The sequence below is a fragment of the Anas platyrhynchos genome, chromosome 3, assembly GCF_047663525.1.
Source record: "Anas platyrhynchos isolate ZD024472 breed Pekin duck chromosome 3, IASCAAS_PekinDuck_T2T, whole genome shotgun sequence".
Classification (NCBI taxonomy): domain Eukaryota; kingdom Metazoa; phylum Chordata; class Aves; order Anseriformes; family Anatidae; genus Anas; species Anas platyrhynchos.
The window spans coordinates 87,512,363-87,532,331 of NC_092589.1; the positions used below are offsets into that span (position 1 = coordinate 87,512,363).

Consider the following 19,969-nt stretch of genomic DNA (forward strand, 5'->3'; position numbering starts at 1 on the left):
TCGGTACAAGCTATTTCACTATCCTGGTTCATTTTCAGATATGCATAGAAAAACAGTGAAGAGAGTTTTGGCAGAACAGATAAAAAGTGGCTTCTCTGGAGATTTCCAGTGTCATCCTCAAAAAGAACTGCCTGCTGACTTTGGTTGTCACATATTTAATGATGCAATTCAGCAATCTGACTTTTGAGTTATTTCATTAATTTTAAAATGTTGCTATAGCATGCAAGTAGAATATAAGGAAGTGCATATCGGAGGGGGAAAAATGTAAAGTTTCCTGATTGTTAGGTTATTTTCCACTGCCATGAAACTTTATCTGTCCACATTAAAGAATCCAAAGCTGTTCTTGACATGAAATATTGACTAAATAATGATTAACAGTCCAGTACCATGAAATACAGCTGATGCACTTTCCTCCAAACAATTCCATGGAGGATGCATTATTACTTGCATAATTACATAAATATTACTTCTGCACTACTTTCTAGAGTCAGACCACGCTCAAAATGAAGTAGTTACCTCAGTTCCTTTCTTACTGTCCTGTTGTGAGAGATGTGCAAAGGAATTATAGATGATACCCATTTTCTGCACTAGATATTAGCTTCTCTTATGTTTGTTGGGAGAAAAAAAAAAAAAAAAAAGACATCTAGGAATATTAGTGATAATGGTATTGAGATAATATCCCCATTTTCTTCTACTTCTTCACTTAACTTACCTTAGAGATACAGAGAAAGCTGTAGGTCTGACTGCACATTCCTTACCAGTTCTGATAAATGTTCACTCATGAATAAATAAGCTTTAAATTTATATGGCGTTTGAATGGAAATATACAGCTAAGGAAGAGAAAAGACCTCCACTTTTTACCTCATATACATATAAATGATATGCTGAATTAAAAAGACCTTGTCCCTCAAAAAGTGTTTTCATTTCTTTTTAAGTGCTGAATTCCCTCAACTTCACAGGCTTTGCTAGGAGATGAAATGCCTAGATAATATGTTGCTTGATACTTAACAGGACCAGAAAATGAATCAGAAAAGAACACTGGCACTGTGTCTTTAAGAAAAATCCATCTTCTGACACAAAAGATATACATCATATACTCTTTTTTGTTTAGCTACAACAGAAAAGGACCAATTTGTGCTTACCAAGTCAGTTAGAGTTCAAAACATTGTTAATTATTGAGGTGCTGATAGAAACATGTTATTCTAGTCTGAAAAATGTATACAGAATTCATATTCTCTGCTCGTTATTTATTCTTTTATTCAAGAACATTTAATTGTACAATTGTTTGCATTTGAATTGAAAATATACAGTGATTCTATTTGTATGAGACAGCTCAAACTTTCATTTATAAAGAAGTTCACAGATATTCTAAATATATCTACATGTGTTTAGTATTTCAAAATAATTAACAGTTCACAGTTAGAGTGATCTGAATGACAAAACAATTTATGAACCAAAACAACTGAAAATAAGAAAAACGTTTTATTCAATGCATCTTGCTTGACTCCCTCTGTTATGTAAATAGGTGATAATCCAGTTAATAACTGCATTACTTTAAAAAAGACACATTTTGTACTTCATTTCATCTATTAACAGGTGATACAAGCAGCATGTACAAACCAAATATTCTCTTTAAGTTGAGCAAAGCTGATACCACCAAAAAGGGCACTTAAAACTGTTTCCTAAAGCTATTTCTAAAATATGAAAAATATAATCTAGTTATTTAATATTTTATTTTGCTTTTTTAGTAGTAGAAATTATACTGGATTAACAAGTTTATGTTTTTCTATAGATGCAAAAAATATTTGAGAAGCTTCCAGGATTTAAAGAAATCCACGTATTAGGATTTAAGTAAGTAAGAAAATTGGACTCATATTTCTGCTGGAAGAGACCTATTAATAGTGGAGTATGTATTACTGTAAACAGAAAATAGTTCTCTGGGAACAATACAGTGACAATATGGAGAGAAGTGCAAACACATTCAAAGTGAGACTATGAGCATTTGAATTATTAAGAAGTAGCTTTGATTCTCTGTGGGAACTAGAAATCCTACTGCAGGTGAAGTAATAAATGTTTTGAAATTGTTTGTTTGCTAGCAACATTGTATTAAGGAATTTCTTAAATGACAAGGCAAAGAGAGTTAAGAGCATGATGATTTAGGTGGCTACTTTTTTGTGTGTGGATCCTGTGCTCTTCATAGATCAAAGTGAAGGTGCCTTGGAAAGAGAAGGTTGCAGGAGGATACATGTTCACACTTATAAAAGTTTTCCAATAGGTTGCTCCCAGGTATGTCAAACAATTAAAATGCTTTATTTTTTAATAGATTCCTGTTCTGTCTTGCCATTTATGTTAGTGTTAGCTTCCTTGTATGTTTACTGCTGATAAAAGCTACTGTATATTTTTTCAATAGAGAATCTACGATTTCTTTCAAAAACTGAATATTTCATTTGTTAATGTTTCAACAAATAACACATTAGGTAAAGAGCCAAGGGAAAACATTATTACTACTACTACTAATAATAATTAAAAAAAAAAAAAAAAAAGACAAAGAAAGAGAAGGATGAGACAGAAATATGTGGGCTTATGGCACGATACCAGAAACATTCAGCCCTTCTAATAATACTTAATACATGTTGAAGAACATTGAGATATGAAAAACATATCTCAATGCAATTTTAGACAAAGCATATTTCTTCCCAGCTTTTCCCTCCGCAAAATTGCTGGGAAATAGGAGAGAGAAGAGCAAAACAGAGTGAAAATGACTGCTTAACATTTTGATAATTAATGTAAGAAAAGAGAAGGCTGGCTACTGCATGACCAGCTAAGAAAATCTGTAGTAGTATCTCATGGTTACAACTTACATTAAGTAATGTGTTTCAGTCGTGACTCAGAAATCTGTGATCTGTTTAGTAAATTGATCTTAGATCTCAGGAGCTGATAAGTACATTCATCAACAAGGATGACAAGGATTGCTGCCCATCATCTATTTAGTTAGCTCATGATCACCAAAGACAGGTCTTAGATATGTTGTTGTTCATTCTCCTTTCACCATATTTCCTCATTTATTAGCAGCATATCCCACAAGGCAATATGGACTGACAACATTAGAGATGTGCCAGACAATTCATCAAGGAAAATAATAGGGCATTATATTACAGAAGGTCAACATAGGCATGTCCTCCAGAGGTGATTAATAGGTCATTACCCCTGTGACTAGGATCTGAGTAGGCACCATGAGTGGTTAAGAGTAATTGTTGCTACTACTGTTGTCAAAGGTATTTACTACCACCACAAAGATATAAAATAACAATGACAGTGCTCAAATTGTGTCATTTGTAGTGGGAAATAGGAAAGCTATTTCAAATATTTCAGACTATCAAGGTAAAGTAAAATTCTTTTTTTGTTGTTGGGTTTTTTTTGTTTTTTTTTGTTTTTCACTCAAAACATGATGTTTTCCATTGTTTGGAAGGGAAAAAGTGTAATGATGGAGAGTAAGCTGTCATTTTCACACAGAGATAAAAATTATAGATGACACACAGAAGATAAATTGTCAAGAGCTGTTTTTGATGTGTAAGTGATTTACCAGTATACATGAATCTTTGTTTTTCTTTCTTTTGCAATCCTTTATCACACCCTTTTTTCTGTGATGAAATGAAGACAGAAGAAGGAGAAAGATGGGTAATTTATCTTTAATTCATAATAAAGATAGATCATTTTATAGAGTAATAAATGTAGATAAATACATCAATAATAGGTTTTTATCTTGATGTGACAAAATGAATTGATTTGTGTTCTGCTCAGGTACAAATTCTGTGATATAAAACAGCAGGGCCAGCTTTTACTTTAATCTGAAAGGTTCATGCAAACAAAGTTTATTAGGACCTCTCTAAAGGGAAGGAAATTGACCTAAGAAAAATTATATTCAGATGACAAAAGATCTCTATCAGTCATAAACTTACAGTAAAAACAATAAGGAAACTTAAATTTTCATTTTTAATCACCTGTTTCCTAGCTGTGTTTCCATATATACATTATCTTCAATGAGTATGTAGGATTTGATTTGTTAACTCTGTTATCAGGCCAGATAGAATGGCACCAGTCACCAGCTTGATGCAGGTAGTTGCTGACTGCTACTACAAAAAAAAAATACAGCCTTTTGTTGATATTTAGGAGTGTTGCTGAGGAATAATTTGTCTGGAACTTCCCAGAATTTCTCTTTTATACATAGTTTAAAAGGAAGGAATCTCTGCTTTTTTTTTCTGGATTCTTGCAATGTCGTGTAAATGCATAGCACATACTAGGTAAGGTGAAATTCCTCTCTCTCCAGGTATTTGATGCTGTAGAAGGCAATTAATGTTTTGTTATTTTTCATGTTAATTATGTAAATTTAGTATATGAAAAGTGATGCATTAATAACAGGAAAGACTCGAGTCTTCTGTTGAACAAGTACATCTAGGGAGACGCTTTACACACTCATTTGAACTTTGAAAAACTGCCTCCCATTGTGAAATGTGGTTTGCTTGCTGGCTGTTAAAATTAAAGATATGATAGGATTTTTGATAATCTGTAGTTTTATGAATTTGCTAATCCCTTCTTATAGGTTCTTGTATAACTAATAGGTGATTATGGCTTCTATTAACTGCCAGCAGGCACTTGTGATTGTTTAAACCAATAAGCAATGAGTTCAAACCATATTACCACAGGTCTCTGAGTAGTCATCTTAGACTGGATTATGTTAGAACATTTTTATAATCTTTCAATATTGGAATTTTAATTAAAAAGAATGTATTAAAAAAAAAAAAAAGCTAATGCATAGCAGAAGTATTTTTAAGGTGACAGGTTCATTAGAAAGTAGTATATCTATGTCATTCTTACAGGAGAAAATATGTTGTGGTCGCATGAATGTTTCTGTTCATTTGTAAAAAACAGGTTTCACCCATTAACTGCTTTTGCTGCACTGAACATTTTTGCATCTTCCCCTTGCAGATCAAGCAGCACTATAGCACGATACGTGGTAAACTTTGAGAGAGATGGCTCAGAAATCAAAAGCACTGTCGATGACATCTCAACTATTGGATCAAATAAGGTTGAAAATGAAAAGACTCTGCTTTCTCCAAAGGAAGAGAGGGAAATATCAGCAACTAAACTCACCGTAACAGACCTTCAGCAACTGGTTGCCATAGCACTCCATGAAGACAGGTCCCTGCCAGTAGACCTTGGGACACTTCAGTTTACTGACGGTCAGTAGTAAGTCCAGTAGCAGGCGCAAGTCTGAAATTTGCTCTTGCAAATTTATTCACCTTCAATACCTTTTCCTTTGCTTTGCTCGCAGATCATTTTCATCTGATGTATCCCAGTCTCTTAAGTGTTGCACAGCATTCAAAGGATGCAGAGAACAAAGTTAAATTTTACAGCAAAATATGATTTTATATAATCATATAGCCTAACTTCCAATCACACTGAAGAATCTGTTTTTATTGTTTGTTTGGGTATTTTGCACACTAGGACAAACAAGAGGAGAAGCAAACAGCAAGATATCATGAATATTCACTAAATCATTCTGATTTCCCAGTATGGGGGAAGGGGGAGTGAGGGAGGGGGAGTTTCTTCTAAACAAAACCTAGATTTCGAAAAGCTAAGCCTCTATTGTAAGCAAGTTATCTAACCTCCCATTGGACAAACAAAGGCACACCTTAGAGTGCATTTGATCTCAATCTATAATCAGTGGCATGAATCATTTTTCTCTCTGAAACATAGAGGAAGTGTAGAGACAAGTTTAGGATAACACTAAAGCTTGTTTAGAATAGCCCTAGCAGGAGGTTGAAGGGCTACATCTAGTCCAGTAATCCAGCTAATAAACATCCCCTTTATAGCCCAACAATAATTTTTTCAAAGCTAGCGTACACCTAGTTTTGGGGAGATGGATCAAAAATGGGGAAAAATTTTTAAATATTTCTCATATGTCTATTTGTCAAAGTGATGCTAAAACACACACCAGATCTTAGCCAGAAAGTTTCATCTAGAAACAGAAGCATTTTTGTCCCTCTAAAAATGTTTAGATGAACTAATACGGTCAGTATTATTAAAATATCATATTTGAAGATAGATTGAAAGTGCCAAGCCAAATTTTTGTGGATATGGAACACTTTAGTAATGTCTATTTTTAATCAACTATTTCTCTCTAGTTATTTTTAATAATAAATTTCAGAAAAGCAATTTGCATGCTTATCCTCTCCCTCTATTCTGCCCTGGTCAGGCCTCACCTGTGTCTAGTGTCTAGTTCTGGGCTCCCTGGTACAAGAAAGACAGGGATCTCCTGGAAAGAGTCCAGCAGAGGGCCACAAAGATGATACGGGGCCTGGAGCATCTTCCCTATGAAGAAAGGCTGAGAGACCTGGGTCTGTTCAGCCTGGAGAAGAGAAGACTGAGAGGGGATCTCCTCAGTGTATATAGATATCTGAGGGGTGGGGGACAGAAGGATGTAGCCAACCTCTTCTCAGTGGTTTGTGGGGACAGGACAAGGGGCAATGGCTACAAGTTAGAGCACAGGAAGTTCCACACTGACATGCGAAAGAACTTCTTCATGGTGAGGGTGACGGAGCATTGGAACAGGTTGCCCAGGGAGGTTGTGGAGTCTCCTTCTCTGCAGATATGCAAGGCCTGTCTGGACGCCTACCTGGACAGCCTGCTCTGAGGAACCTGCTTTGGCAGCGGGGTTGGACCCAATGATCTTTTGAGGTCCCTTCCAACCCCTACAGTTCTGTGATTCTGTGATATGTGTTTAAAGATCTCCTTTGAGAGGGTTAAAGAAGCAACTGGGCACAAAAGCCAAAGCAGTAGGAGTAACAATAGCATAGACTGTAGGTAAAACTGAAAAAAAATTTAGTCTTAATGAACAGCATGATATAATGAGTTATCATAACCTATGTGGATTTAACTGTGTGGTTCATACTTCAGCTGATTTTAATCATTCATCCATCTGTGCCTGGTTCAGCCCTCTGCAGACCTATCCCATTTATACTAAATAAAGAATACAAAGAACACTGCATATGAAATGCTTGCTTTCTTAATAACTGCCAGTTTAAATTGAAATTTATGCTTCTCTGTTCTTAACATGGATCTTTTTTTTAAAGTCGTCTTTAACGGAGAATAGTTTTAACATTGTTTTTACTGAATTTACGTTTGAAGAGTATTCAGTGTGCCATTGCTGAAATATTGCTCACTCTCTCTCCCTCTTTTTTTATTTTTTTCAGAATCTATTAAACCACCTAGTGATTTTGATAATGATATCCAGGCCATGGTCACTATTCCTCTGGCAGGCCCTGATTTGGTGAGTTAATTCCAGTTGATTTATTTATTTATTTCACCATGAGAAATGAACTTAAACACTGTGAAGAAGTTTGTAAATATACAGAATAAAGCTCTTATGCAAAAATACATATCAAGGAAAAAATGGCTCACTAATTCAGAAGCACATCTCAATGAGAGAAGAGCAAATGACAGGGTTAGTAAAGGTCATCTTTCTTTGATCATTTTTAAAAGGAAAGATAATGTGATTAGGATCACATGCACGTACCAAATGTTTCATATATCCCACAATGTCATGCTGAGTTATAGTTTGCAGGTTCCCGTTACTAAAGATTGTTCTTTTTAGCAATGAACATTAAAAATGATGATGAACCATAGAGAAATTTGTGTTGGAAAGGACCTTAAAAATTATCTAGTTCCAACCCCCCTGTCATGCCACCCACTAGATTATGTTGCCCAGGACCCTGCTGAACCTGACATTGAACGCTTACAGGGATGGGGCATCCAAATCTTCTCTGGGCAACCTGTTCCAGTGCCTCACCACCCTCTGACTGAAGAATTTCCTCCTAAGCTCTAATCTCTATCTCCCATCCTTTAACTAAAATCATTCCGCTTTCTCCTGTCATTGTCTGCCCAAGAAAAAATTGTTCTCCATCTTTTTTATAAGCCCCCTTTAAGTACTGGGAGTCTGCTATAAGACTTCTTAGAGCCTTCAGCCTGAAGAAGAGAACAGCCCCAGCTCTCTCAGCCTTCCCTTACAGGAGAGGTGCTCCAGCCCCTTGATCATCCTCGTGGCCCTCCTCTGGACCTGTTCTATCAGCCCCACATCTTCCTTGTGCTGGGGGCCCCAGACCTGAATGCAGCACTCCATGTGGGGCCTCATGAGGGCAGAGCAGAGGGGGACAATCTCCTCCCTTGACCTGCTGGCCACTCCTTTGTTGATGCAGCCTAGGATGCAGTTGGTCTTCTGGGCTGCAAGAACACACTGCTGGCTAATGTCAAGCTTTTCATCCATCAAAACCCCCAGGTCCTTCTCTGCAAGGCTGCTCTCAATGAGTTCTTCTCCTAGTCTGGGATTGCCCCAAGCCAGGTGCAGCACCTTGCACTTGGCCTTGTTGAACCTCATTAGGTTCACATGGTCCCACTTCTCAAGCTTGCCCAGGTAATTAAAACTATCCTTTAAAACTTTTTTCCCTTTTTCAGGAGGATGCCATGGGAGTGGAGCTCCCACTGGGTTATCCTAGTCCACCAGCATTAGACCAAACAGGAGACATCTTGGTCAATGAATTTACAACTGAAATACCTGTGCTAAGTGGAGAGATCAGAGTACCTGAAGACTTTGATAATAATTTTGTCTCATCTGAACCTGTGTACCCTACCAAACCCCCCAGAGAAACATCTCAGGACAAATCGTCTCCAGCCATGGAAGATACCACTACTGGTTACCAAAGTTTCACAGTGCCTTTCAATGTTCTGGTTAGTACTGACAGTTCTCCAAAACCAGAAAATTCCTATTTGCCTCCTCCAGCAGATGAGTCGGCTAGCAATGACTTAGTCACAGATGACTATGAGTCTCCAACGGAGCAGGCTATCACTCTGGCAGTTTATACCACTGGTAGCTTTACCCCACCTAATCTCCTGCAAGCCACAGATGAGAATACTGAAGCTGAGGAGAAGAAGGAACTGGCTGGAATAACAGAGCTACCTTTGGAAGAAGCTGACCAAGATAGTCTGTTTGACCAAGGTAAGGTGCTAAAAATTTTTACATAAGAAAAAATAGTAGAGATCCACTTGTTATTACACATATGGTCATATGTAAGTATAGTAAACATTTTTCTAACTTTTCACTTTCATTTGTTAGAAAAATATTTCTGGACCATCAAAGGTGAAAAATATAATTTGCATTTCTGATGCTCACTTCAAAGTCAAATATATTAGGATTTTCTTGAGGTTAACAACATAAAAACAACAACAAAAATAAAACAACAAAACACAAATGCAAAGGCATAAGAAAGGATTTGTACAGGGTACTACAGTAGAAATTCAAAATTTCAAAAAGCCAGAGCAAAAAGACACGCCAGAAAAAAAATAAATAAATAAATGAAATCCCAGCTAGCACAAATGAGAACAATTCCAGCATTTAAAACATGGGAGGTAAATTACTATATGTTCTACAGACAGGTCTGGATGATAGCCACAAATGTATCATGAAATAATTTATTCCAAGCAAAGTGTACTCTGGCTCAGAGAAGTTTGAATTTCTGCAAATCTGATGAATGTAAATATTAAAAATAATAATAATAATAATAATATTTCCATGTTTGTTTATTCAATTTTACTAATGCAATAGGAATTTAATGGTACTCAAAAATACAATAAAAAATAATATATATATATATGTATATATATACATACATATGTTTGAGTGGAGAGTCTGCATGATCTTACGCTAAAAACGTACACGATAGCCATGTTTTACACAGCTATAAGGAAAGTGTTTACTGTGCAAATGAAAAATGTTAGGACAAAGACTTTAGGGTCAGCTTTACAGCACAGGCACATTAGGCTTTTCCCTAGAGCAGCAAAATCTCAGTAAGGCCGATGCCTCCCTCAAATCTATCAGTGGTCTGGAAAGCCAGCTTGGCCTCACTAACTCGGCATTACATCAGCAAACTTTAATTTTATTTACATTTCTAAGAGGCTTGTACTTTGTAAGATGCCAGAGGTCACTACAAACACATGAGTAGAATTAATTCTTGGGTGAATAATCAGATGTGTTTTGGCTCAGATTTTTGGCTGTCTGAACAGAAAAGCAGAAGGCAGGTAAGAACTTCACATGGTACTTCTAAGTCCCCAGAAATGTCATGCTTAAAGTTTCTAGGTTTGCTCTCTGTTATAGGGAACGTCCCTGCTCCCACACGAAGCTCTGATCTACCCCTGCTCCCTTCTTGCTTAATCCTTGGCCTTCTGCATCCCAGCCTGCACTCAAGAAGCTTCTTGGAGAGAGCACAATGAACACTCCCCCTCCTTTCGTGTTCCTCCTGACTCAGCACGCACAGAATTTGCCAAAATTCCCCCCTCTTGCCCAGCATCAACCTGTAAGCCAAGGGGGAAATGCCTGTATCAGCGTTGTATCAGTGGCACTGCTCTTTCTGGATCTAGTAAATACCACGATGTCCATTTTAAGGAATAAAGAATATAAAAGCTGCCACTTGAGATCACACACCACCAAAACCCCAAGCAGAGAAGAACACAGAATACTCCATTGTCATGTTACTGCACATGGCAGTTTCTCTGGTAGTTGGAGTTAACTGTTATTACCTTTTTAAGCATTACAGTTCTGCTGCATAAAATACAAGGGTTTACCTTTACTGAAATAGCAGATTCTCACACATGGAAAACTCTAGATGCATTCTGTTGTGTTTTTCACTGGCAGGAATATCACATGTCATGACTTAGCATGAGCAATCCTCGTTGTGTGTACAGGTTTATCGCATGTACTAAGTAAGAAATTCCCATTCTGTACTCTTGCTTTCATACACAGAGTTTTGAAGTGAAAAAAAGCAAATACTTTGTGATTAACAGAGTGAACTAAAATTTAGAAAAACACTTCTTACAATAATTAACTGTGAGATGGTCCTGAAAGTTAAGTTTGTGTTAAAAAGTGTTAAACAAAACTGTTTTCAAAAGCTTACTGAGAAGTCTTATAATGCTACTGATAAAAGTACAGCATACCTTTACATAACACTCATTACTACTGTAGAAAAGTGTCACATTTGTGGGGGAGGAAAGACATGCATTTTTCATTTTATTCACTCATTGGGTTAGGGACTTATCATAAAAATACATAAAACTACATACCTGTTTCACATTTTGCTAAATAGCTGGAAAACCTTATAGCCTAAGAGTTCATGGTCGGGGCATTTTAACTTACCAAAAATACAGAACAATGTATGCAGAGAATACTAGATCCATTATTTTTCTTCAGATCAAAAATTGTAAATAATTTGTTGATTGCAATATTTTACCATTACTGCCTGAGTGCTTCTCACTGGATGGGAGGAGGGACACAGGAGATGGGCCTCTGTTTGTCCCCAAGGTTCAAGCTTGCTTGATTATTACCTGCTGTCAAGGAATGACCACAGTTTATTTGGCTCTCACAGGCCCTGTTACCTCAGGTCAAAATTAGCTGCTGTGTTTCTAAATGATCCTCAGAGACAATACACTGCATAGGTTAATGACTTTCAATGTCATCAGGCAAATGTCAGGACCAAGGGAAATGTTAGGAAGGGTAATACAAATGGAAAGTTCACTGCTGGAAGAAATTCAGATTTTGTCTACATTTTTTTCTCATATAATCAGAAAGTCAGAAAAAAAAATATAATTAAAAAAAAGTTGGTTGTTTTTTTTTTTTGCTTCTTCCTGAAGCCATTACTGCTTGTGCCACACAACATGTAATTTTTCACTTAAAAAGAATTGGATCTTCTGTATTTGTAGGTATACATGAGTAGATTTGATATTGTAAACATCTTTTGGGACTAACCCTTTGAAAACTACTTTCAGAAATTATTTGTTGCACATTTGGGTTAGAACCTATCAGTCTGCAAAACAAAATGAACTGTCTGGAGTTGTTTAAAAAAAAAAAATCCTTCTTGAAAATAAGGCCCACTATCTTGCTTGTCTTGGTTGAACATGAGTTATGTCTACAACAAGCATTAACATGTAAGAGTTCCATCATCACGTCTGCAGATTAGCAGGAGAAAAATAAGGGTTCCTTCTCTAAAATGGTGGGAAGCCACGTTAGCAATGACACATAGCTGTATTTATTATTTCTGCTTAAAATCTTCTAGTATGCAAAACATACTACATACTTAACCTAAGAGAGACGTTGAACATTATCTACTGAGTTCTTAAAAGACTAAATTGTGCATAACCTTTAAAACTTTTTCACTTTTTATAGCTTTTTCTATTCTGGCAGTACTGTGTACAGTATCCCCTGCATTCTTTTCTTTTTCTAGATGTTGCATATTTTATAGGAAGTGACAGAATTAGATCTGAAAATTCAGGACTTACTTAATATTTATATAGAGGTTTTATTAAAGTCAGCAGTACCAGTGATATTAACTGTAATGTTGCAAGCAAATTTCATGACTAGCAGGTAGAGAATTTTTCTAACTTTGTGCCTGGCTTCATTTGATAGCTGCATTTCTTAGTAATCTTTTAACTTTTCACTGTTGCTGGAGTAAAAGAGCAGGAACTACTTAGATGGTGTTGTATAAGGTTGGACAGAGGGTTAGGATGTAAAGAGTTTTCTGCAATTGTACTACATCTATTCCCAGCCCTTTTCCCACCCTACAATCCAAAAGATAGAGTAAATTTTCCTCACTGCATGTTTAGAACTTCATAAAACTAAATTTACTCATCTTCAGCATGAAGGGAAGAGATGGGTAGCATAAATAGCTTAGTCTGATGTTCTTGTATGTGTCCCCATCAGCCTTGTGTTTCACAGTTTGAGTTAATTGCATTGGTTATCACATGCACATAACTAGAGGGTAAGCATTACTACAGACTTCTGAACATTGAATGACTAAAATCCATTCCTGTTACTTCAGTTGTACCTACCTGAAGTCATTGAGCAAAGCAATATTACAAAATAAATAAATAAATAATCTGTCACATCTACTGGAAAGGTAATCATATCTGCAAATTCACACAAAATGCGCATAAATTTCTGTGTACAAGATCTAGGGAAAGGAGAGTAAAAATCAAGTGAGGAGTAAAATTAATGAGAGGTGTCCTTTTAAGTCATGCAGGAGGGATTTAGTAGGCTTGGGCAGGCAGTGGAAGAAATGAGACAGGAGTAAGTGCATGCTCATTCTGGATGGTGATGATGTCCACGGGCAGTAATGGGGGGACCAGTGAGAATCAGAGAGGTGTGCTGGCCAAACGGTGATGGTTATTACTCCAGACCTTGAAGCAGACCAGAACTACCAGGAAGATACTAAGCTATCTTTAAATAAGCCTCAAATTTGAATTTCAAGTTCTGTTTTTAGATTTCTCAAAAGAACTAAGAGAAAAGCCCTTGTATATATTTCCAAGCTTCTTACTGTAAAGTTATAAAATGCCTGGATTAGATATCAAGGTTTAAACTTCTGAGTAGTTATAAAAAGGTTTTTCTTTGCTGTAGTGCCTTCCAAATTTGTCTGTCATTTTCCATTTACAAACAGTGCAAGCAAAACTTCTCTTTTCTACTGAGATACTTGTTTGGTGTTTTCTAGCATTCCTCTTTCTTCTTTTTTTCCCTCTGGAGTTCACTCATCACTCTCTCTTCTGTATGATTAAATTTCTTCTCCCTTTCTTTGCAGTCTTCCCAAGACTCTACTATAAACAGTATGACCGTTCAGAATGGAAGCCCCTGATGTTACATTAGACAGCCTGTTATCTCAAAATCCAAGAAAATTTCAGCATCAAAAAAAAAAAAGGCAAACAAATGTAAACACAGATAAAAGTGTTCACAAACACAAGTTGCAACAACAATCATTAAATACTTCGGCTTCCTAAACAGGAAGAAGAACTTTAACTTGTATTTGTTTTAACTGTAGCTATTTACAGATCATATAATCTGGGTAAAGGCTTATCCCCAAATTCTGACCATCATAGAGGAAACAATATTTCTGGATATGTTATTCCAGAAGTACAGGGCAAAATAAAGCTAGCACTAAATTACTTCAGCTATTCTATGTCTTGGTCTATTCATATGTCTTGGTTTTATCAACTTCAAGAAACACTTAAGAGAAGAAGACTCTGCAGAACATATCACAGTGTTTTTCCTATGAGAGAAAAAAAAAAAAAAAAACACAGCCAAGTATGTGGTGGTCACATCCCTGTATGTGTAACTGATAAGAGACTCATTCATTTTAGTAATTGCTCTCATGTTAGTGCAGCCTTGTTGTAAGTTGCATCCTTTGATTTCTTCCTCCTGCCCAGCAATTAATTCAGTTGCATATTCCTCCTCCCTCCCTTATTTCCTGGTAATATCTAGGGGAAAAAAAAAATCATCTTTTGGATGTTTGGGGATTCTTTCTACTTCTGGTTCATCCCCAACTACCTGAGGGCTGTCTGTGGTTACAATAACTTTCTATTTGGCATAACCAGCATTGGGGTCATGGAAACGAAAACCCCATTACTTCTAGCAAGAATGGCTCCAGATGTTCCCAGGATCGGAATTTACACTTTCTTTGTGCCAGGAATGCTGACCAGTTTATTCACGTCACTGGTTATACAGGGTAAGAACTCCTCTGTTTTTCTTGCCTGTTTTTCTACTTTTATTGTTTTGTTTTTTTGATATTTAAATGACAGAGTTTTCTCAACGTTCTTCATCAGATTCTCTTGGTGCCCTTTCACTGGTTGCTTGCTGATTCAGATGTGCAAAGAATGATTTTCATGAAGGTGCTGCTTCAGTCTGATGATTGGAAGAGTGAGTAGGTAGGTGTAGCTGTGTGATCTTCTCAAGCATTAAAAAAAAAGATTGATAAAGTTATCACTAACTGAATTGACTGAATTGAAGATGAGACTAAATGCAAAAGTTTCAGCAGGTCTATATTAAAATAGGATTAAGAAAAAAGTTCATTGTATGTGCATGATCAAGCTAGAATTACATATTCAGAGTACTACAGGTATCCTGAAAAGTCCTAAAGGTTATGTAGTAGTGATCAGCGTGTGACCAAAATGTGATGAGAGCTTGCTGCTCACACGTAGTAAAAAGCTATATGGATACCTTTTAGTGTACTCTGTAGTTATTATTGTTAAGTGTTTAAACTGCTCCCTGACAATAGCGCTCAATATTTAGATCTGTTCAAATTCAAAATTCAAACATAATAATATTTTAATTTTATTAATATTTTAACAGGCTAAGTCAGCCCTAAGGTATCTGGTCCAAAATGATTATCAATATCACTAAAATTGAAATGCATACTTATGATACAATATAGTGTAAAACTAGTAGGATTTTCCCAGATAGATACTTTCCGTCTCTCTCTTGTTGCATTTTAAAACTATGAAAAGAAAAACAGATTACCTATATCGAAGGCACACTAGTTTAGAAACATAAAATTGTCTTCATTCTGTGACATTCACAGAATCACAGAATTGAAGGGTTTGGAAGGGACCTTGAAAGATCATTGGGTCCAATCTCCCTGCCAAAGCAGGTTCCTTAGAGCAGGCTGCCCAGGTAGGCATCCAGACGGGCCTTGAGTATCTGCAGAGAAGGAGACTCCACAACCTTCCTGGGCAGCCTGTCCCAGTGTTCTGTCACCGTCACTGCGAAGAAGTTCTTTCACATGTTGGTGTGGAACTTATTCATTCCATTAGATCCCTGTTTTTCAAATATAAGTAATGGTATAATATGGAATAATAATAATAATAATAATAATAATAATAAAGTATACAGTGGTTTCATGTATCTTTACATATCTAAAAGTACTCATATGATGACAAGATCTTAAGATAGTCACAGGTTATAACTTTCTAATTTCTTGTTTGTCTTTTCTGTTTTCAGGTCTTTGGGTCAACATTCTACTTGAATGTATATCATGTGACTTCTATTTTGTTTTTACCATTTCACAAACTAATAAACTTATTTGATTGGGCCACGACCTACAAACATTTGCTCTTATTTTTTCTATCTCACAGTTGAGAAAAACAGAGAAAATGGAGAGGGATTTGGAGGATATTTTCACTTCTAAAGGACAGGAAGTGTAACTTGTCAGAATTTATTTCTAATCATTCAAAAGTAAAATAAATCAAAAATAGTATTCCTGGTTCTAGGTTCTCTATCAAGGGAGCTCCAAAATTGTATCAGTGGCATGCAAGAGTTTTTGTGACATTTGTGTGGCTGCTGCTTCATGTTTCCAGGTATTTATAAACCTTTCACAGTCTTTCATATTTAAAACTCATGAAATAAAATTTTCAAATTGAACTGTAGACCAATGCAACTGGAACAATTGGAAAAAGAAATAGCAATCCTCCTGAACCTATGATTTTAAGCAAAATATTTGTTATTCAAATTTGACTCTATTCCTTTGTAAGAGCATCTTCATATTTGCAAATTCACTGCTTCTCAGTTTCTCCATTTAATTTATTGATGCGAATACCAGTCAAGTTCAGACTTCTCAGTTTAGTATGGTATCTTACTTGTTTACAATATAGGTTAATACAATATTAAATTGGTAGCAAATAGTGCAGAACCTTAACATGAAATAGCCTTCCAGAAATAGTCACAGCAGCCTCAGGAAGTTTTGATGTATTTTCATTGTAAATGAAAGTGGGGTTCACTGAAGTCAATGGAGGAGTTCTGTTGATTTCACTCAACACTAGAACTGGCTTCTAGAGAGTTCATATAGGCAGACAGAATGACAGCCCTAGGTCATTCTGGCTTTTGTGTTTTGGTCTTACAGATAGAAAGACGAAATTAATCAGTAATTGTGTGCTGTGAGGCATTTGTTGTGACACATTAAATAAACGATCCTTTTCCCCAGTAGTTTTCTTAATCCTCATCCTACTTGTTCCCTAGTTAAAAATGAAAGACCTCAAACATAAAATCAATACTTTACCTATTTTTATATTTTATATAAATATATATGTATATCCGTCCTGATTCAGGGATTTTGTGGCATTTCAGTCACCAACAAAATATGTAAATTTGAATTCAGCTACTTGCTGTACCATTCCATCTGGTATTTATGTCAGCAGAGCTGCCCATATGGAGATTCTTACCCTGCATTGTGGACCAGTCTTTTAATTGCATACTTTTTCCTTTGTTAGTTATTTTCTTCAGTCAGCTTGTATACAAGTATATCCATATACAGTGTAATAGTGTAACTTTCATATACAGAACAATATGTCAGTGGACTTGTAAAATTTGTCCATTGCCAATATGAAATGTCAATGCTTATTAAGTTCATGAATGAAATGAAATGCCAGGCTCTCCTAATGTACAGCCTTCTGGGCATGCTTATTAATGCAAAGCCACTAGAAAATCTTTTCATGACAATTTGACCTTTCACAAACAATAACTCTTTATTCATGGTCAGTTTGAAGGGTTTTCCTCACTTAACAAAAAATATAAGAGGACAAACTAATAAGATAAAGTTGTTGAAATGGCAGACAGTTTTTCAAACAAATGTATATTACTCCCTCAGCTGGGAAAAAAATGTCTGAATATAGCACTGTTTTTACAAGGATTTAATATAACAGTGCACCCAGGAAATTGCCTCTTAATTTACTGTTTAAGCATCTTTGCCAACAGCAGTTTAATTTTAGACATAAAGCTATCTTCAGTACAAAATTGTCCTGCCTTGACCATGTAATACAAAGAAGAAAAAAAAAAAAAAACATCTGGAGATTTCAGGGAACATCTTGGTAGTTGAGAGCTAAGATCATTGTTTTTTTTATCACTGACAGTAGTGTTTAATTTCATGTCATTGTTTAACCTTCAGTATGGTTATTCTGGGGGATATGTTTGAATTCAGCATCTTCTTCCATGCTCTCTGCAGGTTTCTTACACCAAAATGATGGTGTTGTAGACCAAATGGTGTGCTGAAATAAAATATTCTGAGGCTAAGAATGTCTAAATCTTCAGTGTTCATGCTTTTAAACTTCTCATAAAATAATTGTTTGTTTTTCTATCCTGTCGTAATGATCTCACCTAAAAGGCAAACTGGGTATTACAACTAATTTCTATATGAAGAACGAATTCAAGTGTATTTTGCATTCTATTTCAAAACAATAGATAAATATACTTATATACACATATACAAAACCATGATTCTAACTGCAAATGCAAAGGGGTCTTTTAGAGTCCAAATGCTTGGGTCTTCTTTATGTTTCACCCACATTTTTTTTACTCCCGAAGATTGATTTCATCACACACTCTTATGCAGACAGTGGAATAGCATGGCAAAGCATTTCAAATCATTTTACTCTGACACACAGAGCACAACCAAAAGAAGGGTCAGTAATCCCTTGTTTTTTGACTGATGCTGCATTGCAGTAAGGGCTCAGCAGGATTTTAGGCAAGCCCGTTTCCTTGCACATTGCAAGGGACTACCACCACCTCTGTGCTCAGTCACAGCTGGAAAGACAATGACTGATTAGTTAGAATTGGCAGCTTATGAAAACAGTTAAAGTGTGCACCAGAGATCATCTTAGTGTGCCCTCAAGTCCTTTTAAGTTACTCTGCTTCTAATAGGATGATGCTTTACAGCCTATGTATAACTTTTATATATATATATATGAATACGCAACTGCATGTATACATCTATATTCTAAACCTGTAGTATATGTTTTGTTATTCGGCTTCATACTTGCTGCAATTTCAAAGATATTTCAACATTTCTTTTTCCTGCAGTTACCTCTTTCTAAAATACAATCTAGAAAATACCATCACAATTGTATGCTTGGGTGTATGTTGTCACGCTGTCATCACCCTGTGGAGTTACGGGTTCATCCCATCAGTAGATCATCCTGCGTTAATACCTCAAGCACTAATGCTAAGAAATCTTTTCTGTGTTCCCTTAACTAGTAAGGCACTCTCACTCCTTATCAGCATAACACGTAACACCAAGAGCTTTGTAAACAGAGAACATTGCTAAGCTCAGTTTGGATTTGTTTTTCTAATCTGTCTGTATCCTTGATTACACAAGAAACATGAGGACGTGACAAGAGAAAAGCATCTCAAGTTCTTGATGAAGCATTAGGACCTCAAGCTGTGGTGCAGCATTTGGTGCATGCTGCATGCACAACCATGGCTCTGTACAGCACTTTGCTATTTTCTTTGGGTTGCTCTCTACAGTTGCGAGGACAAGGGCTGTAGCTCTTGCATTATACTATTATACCATCAGCAATGCAAATAACGTATCTCAACAAATAAAAGAAGATTGTGTAACTGTGCTAGTTTAAGTGGGTTTTACTGCACCCATTTCATGGTCCTGTTGTGCTTCCAGGTCTCCACAGTTAGGTCTCATAGTAAATGAGAATGCAGCACTTGGTCTTTTTCTCCATCCCATCCAGCAAAGATGTTTCCTATTAGCAGTGAACTTCAGTGGCTTTTTCTGAATCACCAGTACTGTAAGATCACTTGTAGAGTGTACATGTGTCGGTCGTGACGCATGAGAGGAAAGAGATAATCACATGAAAGGTAAGCAACATTTTGATAATCTGGCAGAACACAATTCCTCTGAGGGCTATAGAACTGGGCACTCCTGATCCTCAGGGCAAATGCAGATTTCCTTATCCCACTTACTTTGGTTTTAGGCTACCATAATTCATCAATTTCAGTGAGTTCACTGTGGACACAGATGTGATTAGAACTCAACCCTAAATATAAAACCAAAAATAGGTGAAATAGTCTCCCATCAAGTGGTAAACTGTCACTTAAATCATTCAGGTTTCCAAATATACTGCCAATAAAACTGAGGCACCCGGGGGACACACATCTTCATGCACGCAGATGAAGGCAACAAACTGACTATAAAACTTTCCCTTATCTAATACAGGAAAGGGATACTAAATATTGACAGGGATGCATTATCTTCAATAACCTCTACTCGTTCTAAGCACACAAGTCACAGAGAATTCATCTTTAGGTCTTCCACTACAACAG

At 36.3% G+C, this 19,969-nt stretch overlaps 1 protein-coding gene across 1 annotated transcript in view; it reads left to right on the forward strand.

The window, feature by feature from the left end:
- Positions 1-19,969, forward strand: part of IMPG1 (interphotoreceptor matrix proteoglycan 1) — a 62,595-nt gene that overhangs the window by 26,043 nt on the left and 16,583 nt on the right. Inside the window, exons 8-12 of the mRNA XM_072036261.1 lie at positions 1,793-1,851; positions 3,658-3,678; positions 4,987-5,240; positions 7,254-7,330; positions 8,512-9,052. Of these exons, the coding sequence (XP_071892362.1) occupies positions 1,793-1,851; positions 3,658-3,678; positions 4,987-5,240; positions 7,254-7,330; positions 8,512-9,052 (952 nt within the window). The remainder of the gene's footprint in view (positions 1-1,792; positions 1,852-3,657; positions 3,679-4,986; positions 5,241-7,253; positions 7,331-8,511; positions 9,053-19,969) is intronic.